Raw genomic sequence first — 9757 nt, forward strand, 5'->3', positions numbered from 1 at the left:
TGCCCTCCGCCTCCCACACCTGCTCCCCCAGAGAGAGCTGCACGGTGAACACCTGCAGAGGGAGAGGGGGAGGGGGAGAGGGTAGAGGGGAGAGAGGGAGGGAGGGGAGAATGGGGAGAGAGGAGAGGGGGAGAGAGGGGAGAATGGGGAGAGAGGAGAGAGAGGGTAGAGGGGTAGAGGGGGAGAGAGGAGAGAGGGGAGACAGGGGAGACGGGGAGAGAGGGGAGAAGGGGGAGAGAGGAGAGAGAGGGTAGAGGGGAGAGAGGGGAGGGAGGGGGGAGCAAGAGGGTAGAGGGGGAGAGAGGAGAGAGAGGGTAGAGGGGGAGAGAGGAGGGAGGGGGAGAGAGGAGAGGGGAAGAGAGGGACAGGAATCAATAAAAGCAGCACCATCGATTCATCCCCTGGGTTACCCATTAATCCAGCTGTCTAGAAGTTAATCTACAACGCAGTGATTAGACCCCGACAAATGTCCCTTAAACAAGTGTATTGAAACAATGTAATTATTCATTAATATAACTATATCATTCATTGATGATGATGAAAGGCCTGATATTATGGCCAACATTAATTCACTTGAGCACAAGACCAAAAACTAGGGAAAAAGTCATCTGGCATGATACTAATACTATGTGTTTATCAAGCAAAGTTAGATGTTTGTTTTGTTAGAGTTTCAGAGATGGATAATGATTGCATCAAGTTTCCATTTCTCGGGGGCACTCTAGTAATTTCTCCATAGTTGTATCATGTGATCAGTGTTGCCCAGACAGGCAAGATTAAAATAACAAAACTATTAATATTCATACTATAATAAATATTACACAATGTGTTTTTGCATGCACTGCTTACACATATATACACAGTACTTGCTGGGGTCTGTCTATGACATCAGACCCTGGCAGGACATTGGACGGATACATTATTCATGCATGGCGCAAATGTGTGCTTCAAAATAAAAGCGTGACGTCCCGTTCCCACCTTGGCGTGGGCTGGCCCCCGTTCGTTGAGGAGCTTGTACTGCGGCTGGATCCGGTTGAAACGGGCTAACTCATTCACCAAACACATTGGAGTTTTCTCTTTAGGGTTTGCCATGTTCTCCTGGGGCGGGCCTGGAAGAAGGAAAGCCACGTGCGTAAATCGATTAGAGATGTTCCCGTGCCATTTCTCCCTTCCCGATACCGATGCCTGAACTCGAGTATCGGCCGATGCTGAGAACATACCGATACAGCACCTAGCGTTGCAGCTACTGACAGCACTTGTCCTTTTCTTTTGCCTTACAGTGCATTCAGACACCAGTCATTGAGGTCGCAGGTCGCTCAGGGATGCCTCCAGCCAGGCTGTGCACAGTGGACGGGAGGAATCGAATTCAAGACTTCCCTGGCTAGGAGAGGAACTCTGTCTCGTCCCTCACTGTACTATCCTGCTCTGAAGAATCTTTTTTTCTTATAACACGTTTGACAAGTTTGCCGTACACTGCTGTGGACAGAATAATTGTGGTTATCTTCGTATCGTGAATAAATAACTGGGTGTCAGATAACCTTTTCATGATTAACAATTATGCACGTGCTTGTCTTGTCCAAACGATGAGGTAGCCCGTTTGTTTTTCTCTCTCTTTTCCATAAATACTGCACATACTATCTAACTGCACCACAACGCAAGTTTAGCTTTAGTTCTCCAATGCAGGCTCTAGGGGGTACCTGGTGATGAGGCTCAGGGACTAGGGGGGTACCTGGTGATGAGGCTCAGGGTCTTGGGGGGTACCTGGTGATGAGGCTCAGGGTCTAGGGGTACCTGGTGATGAGGCTCAGGGTCTAGGGGGGTACCTGGTGATGAGGCAGGGTCAGGCTCAGGGTCTAGGGGTACCTGGTGATGAGGCTCAGGGTCTAGGGGGGTACCTGGTGATGAGGCAGGGTCAGGCTCAGGGTCTACGGGTACCTGGTGATGAGGCTCAGGGTCTAGGGGGGTACCTGGTGATGAGGCTCAGGGTCTAGGGGGGTACCCGGTGATGAGGCTCAGGGTCTAGGGGGTACCTGGTGATGAGGCTCAGGGTCTAGGGGGGTACCCGGTGATGAGGCTCAGGGTCTAGGGGGTACCTTGGGATGAGGCTCAGGGTCTAGGGGGGTACCCGGTGATGAGGCTCAGGGTCTAGGGGGTACCTGGTGATGAGGCTCAGGGTCTAGGGGGGTACCTGGGGATGAGGCTCAGGGTCTCGGGGGGTACCTGGTGATGAGGCAGGGTCTAGGGGGGTACCTGGTGATGAGGCTCAGGGTCTCGGGGGTACCTGGTGATGAGGCTCAGGGTCTCGGGGGGTACCTGGTGATGAGGCAGGGTCTAGGGGGGTACCTGGTGATGAGGCTCAGGGTCTCGGGGGGTACCTGGTGATGAGGCTCAGGGTCTAGGGGGGTACCTGGTGGTGATGCTCACAGTCTAGGGGGTACCTGGTGGTGAGGCTCAGGGTCTAGGGGTACCTGGTGGTGATGCTCACAGTCTAGGGGGTACCTGGTGGTGAGGCTCAGGGTCTCGGGGGGGTACCTGGTGATGAGGCTCAGGGTCTAGGGGGTACCTGGTGGTGATGCTCAGGGTCTCGGGGGGTACCTGGTGGTGATGCTCAGGGTCTAGGGGGGTACCTGGTGGTGAGGCTCAGGGTCTCGGGGGGTACCTGGTGATGAGGCAGGCACAGGGTCGTCCCCGTATCCGACTGAGGGAGGGAGGCAGCCGGCTGCGGGGGCCGGGCCTGTGCCATTGACGGAGGGCTGCTGCAGACCCAGGGATCCGGGGCTGGCCATAGCCGCGGGGGGCGCTCCGGCGGGGGAGGGGCCAGGACCAGCCAGGGGTACTGAGGTCTGCACTTTCACTTGAGCCATGCTCTATTCCTGGAACGGGACGGATCAAGGCAGGAGGAGTTAGACATCGAGGAGTGACAGACGTCAGGGCGTTGTTGGGACACGCTGAGGAACGGGTGGGATGGGGGGTAGTTAAATGGAAGGGAACAAAATCAACAGCAGCCTGGGCATCACTATGATACTACTACTCCCTGGAAACCAAATTGAGGTGGATACCAGTGCGGCCATCATGATTTAAATTATACTTTAATAGAATTAAATACAATTATTGTTTACTGGGCAGAGACAGCAAGAGAGAAATAGAGAGACTCTCCACAATGAGTGCATGAAACAAAGAAATAGTGGATCATAATTTAAATATAGTATTTGAGTCTGAGTGTGTCGATCAATGTAGAGAAAGTGTTAACATACATGACATTAGGTTTACAAATATATTAAGACAGCTGTCTCATGTGACAGCTCAACAGGACTTTTAGAATGACTGCATTTGACCTGCACTTACTGCATTATAGCACATCCACTACTACGTTTTCTTTGTAAGCTATGGATATAAAAGATGAAAGTTCTGAATTGCTTAATTTAGTTTCATAGAAACACTACCACTGTGTATGTACCTCCAGGCCCATTCAACATTATCCAGAAGATAAAAATGAATTTATTTCTTAAGAACAGACACATAACCAGGTTATACACTCAAATGTCAGCAATAACCCATACATCGTAGATGACAGATACACACTGCTTATGCAACCATTATAACGTTAACACACTTTTAATTTGTCTTCTGTTAGGGGTTGCAGCTCCAACAGATTCCCACTCGCTCCTGAACTGAGACATTTAAAACGGCATTGGCATGTCCACACGAATGACATCAAGTGATTTGGACCATAGGGGTTCAGACGCCCAATGTAACAGCCTGTCATTCCAGATGTCAGTGTCCTGCGGCTGCACAGTGCTGTGCATCCTCACGTCAAGCCAACCACAGATGCATTGCAGGATCCCAAGGGCCAACTCGCAGTCAACCCAAATGTTAGCAACATCACTTCCAGCCGGTGTTCAAACTGGAAGCCCGCACTGACATTTCAGTCAGACAAGGGGTAATCACGTGATATAACGTAAGGTTTTATGTGGTGTGTTTTTTTATTGAAAAGTGTCCCCCCTCCAGAGACAACATTTACATCCAGGTTGCTAACGAGTGTCCAGATTAGCAGGCAGCTAACTGAGGTTAGCAAATTAGCCTCCGTTATCTCGTGCATGTCAGCTTCGAAAAACCAAACAAAGAATGGTGAAACGTGCATTTTTTATAGAAGCGTGTTATGACACTCCTGGCTAAAACCTCACAGTAGCTGATGCATTTATTGTCAAGATGTTTGACTCTGTCAAACTCAACGTAATGGCTGATCTGCCGTGTACCCCTGTGGCTAGCATCTCCCGATCACCCCATCACTACCAAAGTCTGAGGGGTTTTCATTGCAATGCAGACACATATCTGGACAGACGACCCTTTGCGGTATAATCAATTGACTATCCGACACATGCGGATAAACACTTGAAGGTATATTGTTACCTTTATCCAGGGCCGGACCCCAGTTACACCTCCAACATTGGCAAACACTAAAGAGAACTGGATGGATCGGGGAGCGTACCATGTTACATGATTTTTAGGGGTGTGTAAACGGTTCCGCTAGTGTTAAAGTAGATGAAGATCACGTTTCATCGACACATTTCTGGTTTAGATTTGTGTTTCATTTAAATAAAATAGCACAATGTGACCCGGCGTTGTATTTGACTTTAAAGCGAATGTTCGAACCCGCCATGAAGCTAGGAATGGTTTGGTCTCGTCTTGCTCCCACACCACCACACTGTTTGAAGGTTGGGAATGAAAATTTCCTACATTTTCATTTGTACAGTTTCGTTTATCCATTTATGTTCAAATGTTGATCAATTGTTGGAATTCAGTGATTGTTAAAGTAAAAAACCAATACAAGGAGATGAAAAGTTTGCATTTTTTGGCAATTGTTCAGCTTTTTTTTTTTTTTTTTAAGATTTATTATAATTATTAAAAAGAACGGATGGTAAACATAAAATAACTACAGAATAAGTTGCATGAAAATATTTTTGAAACCTCAGTTTTATTTATTCGATGTAATTCATTCACCCAGGAAAAGTATTAAATGATTGCACTTATATGTTACGATTATAACCCTGTACGTTGGCAACAGGCAGGGGTGTTTCTAGGTTTCATTAACATCCGGGGCTTAGCCCAGACGGAAAATGGAAATGCCAAAATTATCTGTACAATTATATGCAAGTATATGCAATTTCTTTCACAATGCTTCACCCAAATAAACAAAATACGCAGTTTATTATGGCTTAAAATAGCTACCTGACCGCTTTGCTGATTATCCCCAAACATCTAAAGTTGCAGTCAAGTTATTTCAGAGTAAAATTAATACAAGTGATAGACCCACAAGCACTGATCTGAATGGGGATAGGATAGGTTTGTCACTTGTGGTAAAAAGGTTATGTTTTTAAACAGTTTATTCTCCTGCCAGAAGGACTATCTAGACTAGGCTACTTATAATTATAAATATTTGTAGTTTTATTTTAACCCAAAAATTATATTCGGGGCTAATTAAACACAGGGTCTGTGTTTAGGATGTCTGGGTTTAGGTTCTGCGTTCAGGGCCTAATCAACCAGGTAAAAACGCGTCCTGACGTCCTCCGAGCTTAAAATGTAAATACACAGACATTCCTGTATAATTAAGGTGTATGACAGCTCCCTCTGCTGGACAACAGTCTCACAACAAACTACATTTTCCGTTTGAACCAACGTAGCTATACAGTAGTACATTGATGTGAGACGGGTTGGTGGATTGAACGTGTTGTAGTAGCAGAGAATGGCCTGCGGGGCAGTATGTACATTGTTAAATACATGAATTTAGTAGTAATATGGAGGTTTCATATTTTTACAAAATGGATTATGTGAACATTGCTGATTAACAATCATGTATATTAAATGTATCGCAGGAGTTTAGCTTTACATTAACCAAGTTAAAGGACAATTAAATGAACCGCACCAAACATGTAGAATTCAATGTGGAATTTTAATATATAAACAAAAGCACTTGACAGAAGTTTAATACAATTTTGTAAAGGGAAGCAGAGGAAAACATTTATCCAAATGAATCTTTTCAAAATGTCACCACCATTCCGAAAGCAAGTGAAGAGGTTTGTGTTAAAGCAGTCCTCCCTGACCAGCTCTGTCCCTGACTCTAAACCCTGACTCTCAACCCTAACGCTGAACCCTCTGAGGGCAGGAAGACGCGCCTTCCGTGTAAAGGTTCGAACCACAGAGAAGGAAGAAGAAGAAGAAGCAGTAGAGAGTAGTGAAGTAGTGAGGTTAGTGACAGACGTGAGGGAAAGGCGTGTGGAAGCACACGATTACATGTGGGGTCAAGAAGATCACTCCCACTGGAGGTCATTGATACATCAGCCTCAGACTGCTGAGCTCAGCAGGTCTTCTGGAGGACGAGGCTAAGATGAACTGAGGAGACGGGACCAGCAGGATGTCAGGATCAGGTGAGGTTCAGCTCAGGTGTGTCTGCCCAGACCAAACAAGGACATTGATTAGGTTCAATATTCAAAAGATGCAACATTATCTGAACCAAAGATAAGTCATTAAGGAGTAGGTAGGCTTTAGGGCGCCTTGCTCAAGGACGCATCACTGTATTCTGAGGACTTGAACCCGGCACCATTGGTTTGAGAGTTGAACCCCCAACCTAGTCCACCATGTCCAGATAATGCAAACTTACGAGGAATCCTTGATGGTAGAGTCCTGGTTGTCCTCAGGATTTGCCTTCTAGATGTACGGCTTCTCCATCAGTCCTCCAGATTCCTGGTCTGGTTACAAATGTAATTTGTCTCTGATGCAAGGTAACAAACACAGTAGTAGTTGGGCTCTAATGCAAGGTAACAAACACAGTAGTGGTTTGTCTCTAATGCAAGGTAACAAACACAGGAGTAGTTGGGCTCTAATGGCGCGTAACAAAGTAGCAGCTGTAGTTTGTCTGGTAAACGAGCACAGTAGTATGCCGTACTTGTACTGGACAAACTAATCCTGCGTTACAACAAGTCCACTCTGTTTATTTTATGCAAACTTACGAGGATCCTGGTTGGTGGAGTGATGTCGTCCTCCAGAGTCTTGGCTCCCCCATCAGCTCTCCTCAGCCAGAATCCTGGTCTGGAACAAACAGCGCAAGTCCGGCCCCAACGTCTGGAAACAAATATGTAGTTTGTCTTATTTTAAAGCCCTTTATTTCCACTTTGTTAGGTAAATACAAACTTCCAATCCATGTTGGTAGAGTGATGGTCATCCTCCAGATTCACGGCTCCCCTACCAGCTCACCTCCGCTCCAGAAACACGTTCTAGTAAGAAAACACAGCGGTAGTTGGTTAACGCATGTCAAAAGGAACAGCTGTATTTTGCCCTTTAAGTCAACCATGTAAGTAAATACAAACTTACGAGGAATCCTTGTTGGTCGATTCCTAGTCATCCTCCAGCGTCTAAGCTCCTCCAGCAGCTCTCCTCAGAAAGAGTCCTGGTCTGGAACAAACAGCGGAAGTCTTGCTTCAACATGTGGTAAAACAGATTTTAATATATAAACAAACGCACTTGACAGAAGTTTAATACAATTTTGTAAAGGGAAGCAGAGGAAAACATTTTCCCAAATGAATCTTTTCAAAATGTCACCACCATTCCGAAAGCAAGTGAAGAGGTTTGTGTTAAAGCAGTCCTCCCTGACCAGCTCTGTCCCTGACTCTAAACCCTGACTCTCAACCCTAACGCTGAACCCTCTGAGGGCAGGAAGACGCGCCTTCAGTGTAAAGGTTCGAACCACAGAGAAGGAAGAAGAGGAAGCAGTAGAGAGTAGTGAAGTAGTGAGGTTAGTGACAGACGTGAGGGAAAGGCGTGTGGAAGCACACGGTTACATGTGGGGTCAAGAAGATCACTCCCACTGGAGGTCATTGATACATCAGCCTCAGACTGCTGAGCTCAGCAGGTCTTCTGGAAGAGGAGGCTAAGATGAACTGAGGAGACGGGACCAGCAGGATGTCAGGTTCAGTTGGGGTTCAGCTCAGGTGTGTCTGCCTGGACCAAACAAGGACATTGATTAGGTTCAATATTCAAAAGATGCAACATTATCTGAACCAAAGATTAGTCATTAAGGAGCAGGCAGGCTTTAGGGCGCCTTGCTCAAGGACGCATCACTGTATTCTGAGGACTTGAACCCGGCACCATTGGTTTGAGAGTTGAACCCCCAACCTAGTCCACCATGTCCAGATAATGCAAACTTACGAGGAATCCTTGATGGTAGAGTCCTGGTTGTCCTCAGGATTTGCCTTCTAGATGTACGGCTTCTCCATCAGTCCTCCAGATTCCTGGTCTGGTTACAAACGTAATTTGTCTCCGATGTAAGGTAACAAACACAGTAGTAGTTTGTCTCTAATGTAAGGTAACAACACAGTAGTGGTTTGTCTCTAATGCAAGGTAACAAACAGGAGTAGTTGGGCTCTAATGCAAGGTAACAAACACAGTAGTGGTTTGTCTCTAATGTAAGGTCACAAACACAGGAGTAGTTGGGCTATAATGGCGCGTAACAAAGCAGCTGCTGTAGTTTGTCTGGTAAACAAGCACAGTAGTATGCCGTAACTTGTACTGGACAAACTAATCCTGCGCTACAACAAGTCCACTCTGTATATTTTATGCAAACTTACGAGGATCCTGGTTGGTGGAGTGATGTCGGCCTCCAGAGTCTTGGCTCCCCCATCAGCTCTCCTCAGCCAGAGTCCTGGTCTGGAACAAACAGGGCCCCAACGTCTGGAAACAAATATGTAGTTCGTCTTATTTTAAAGCCCTTTATTTCCACTTTGTTAGGTTAATACAAACTTCCAATCCTTGTTGGTAGACTGATGGTCATCCTCCAGATTCACGGCTCCCCTACCAGCTCACCTCCGCTCCAGAAACACGTTCTAGTAAGAAAACACAGCGGTAGTTGGTTAACGCATGTCAAAGGAACAGCTGTATTTTGCCCTTTAAGTCAACCATGTAAGTAAATACAAACTTACGAGGAATCCTTGTTGGTCGATTCCTAGGCGTCCTCCAGCGTCTCAGCTCCTCCAGCAGCTCTCCTCAGACAGAGTCCTGGTCTGGAACAAACAGCGGAAGTCTTCCTTCAACAGGCGGTAAAACAGATGTCGTGTATGTATATATGGTACAAACGCCGGTAGTTTGTGGTAGCAGTATTCTACGAGAAGTGGCAGCGAGTGTGATGATCACTTCAGAGTCAAGCTCCATCTACCCCACGACAGACGTCCTTCACCAGGCAGGGCCTCCACCAGCTCCTCCACCAGGCAGGGCCTTCAGCAGGGCTCCTCCATCAGCTCCTTCAGCACGGCTCCTCCATCAGCACGGCTCCTCCTTCAGCTCCTCTATCAGCTCCTCCAGACATGGATTCCTGGTCTGGTTACAAACAGTTGGTCTCAGCATTAAATCACCTGGGGACGCAACACACCCCACCTCCTGCATCTGAGGTTCACTTGTAAAATGGAAGACAAATTTAAACACTTAAATTAGACAACGTCTTCAGATTGTCGCGTTCAGTAATTCATCCACTACGGTCGTAGCAGCACTAGTAACAATAATGGCTCATATGACTCATAGATAAACCCGGTATGAATTAACTCAAATCACAGCTTGGCAGATTTAAAGTCATTAGATGATCAAAAGCAGACCTAAACTACCGTGGATTTTTGTGTTTCAGATGAGCTTGGTGATGGTTACCCTCTGGTCCGGTGCTGCAGGCCCCTGGTCTCCAGCCTCAGTCTCCGGTCCATCCTGGCACCACAAGCCTCGG

At 46.8% G+C, this 9757-nt stretch overlaps 1 protein-coding gene and 1 long non-coding RNA gene across 2 annotated transcripts in view; both read right to left on the minus strand.

Annotated features, from left to right (window-relative positions):
- LOC115536902 (double-stranded RNA-binding protein Staufen homolog 2-like) overlaps positions 1-4510 on the minus strand; it is a 7545-nt gene extending 3035 nt beyond the window's left edge. The window contains exons 1-4 of the mRNA XM_030348372.1: positions 4408-4510; positions 2657-2870; positions 976-1106; positions 1-52 (exon numbers count right to left, since the gene is read on the minus strand). The exon at positions 1-52 is cut by the window's left edge and continues 108 nt beyond it. Coding sequence (XP_030204232.1) covers positions 1-52; positions 976-1106; positions 2657-2861 — 388 coding nt within the window. The 5' untranslated portion in view covers positions 2862-2870; positions 4408-4510. The remainder of the gene's footprint in view (positions 53-975; positions 1107-2656; positions 2871-4407) is intronic.
- Positions 4511-6737: 2227 nt separating this feature from the next.
- Positions 6738-8995, minus strand: LOC115536910 (uncharacterized). Its single transcript, XR_003974735.1, has 3 exons — positions 8970-8995; positions 8854-8873; positions 6738-7116 (listed from the first exon to the last, which is right to left on the minus strand). It is a non-coding gene; the product is annotated as an uncharacterized LOC115536910 (long non-coding RNA).
- Positions 8996-9757: the final 762 nt, after the last annotated feature.

The sequence above is a fragment of the Gadus morhua genome, chromosome 23 (genome assembly GCF_902167405.1).
Source record: "Gadus morhua chromosome 23, gadMor3.0, whole genome shotgun sequence".
In the NCBI taxonomy this organism is placed as follows: Eukaryota; Metazoa; Chordata; class Actinopteri; order Gadiformes; family Gadidae; genus Gadus; species Gadus morhua.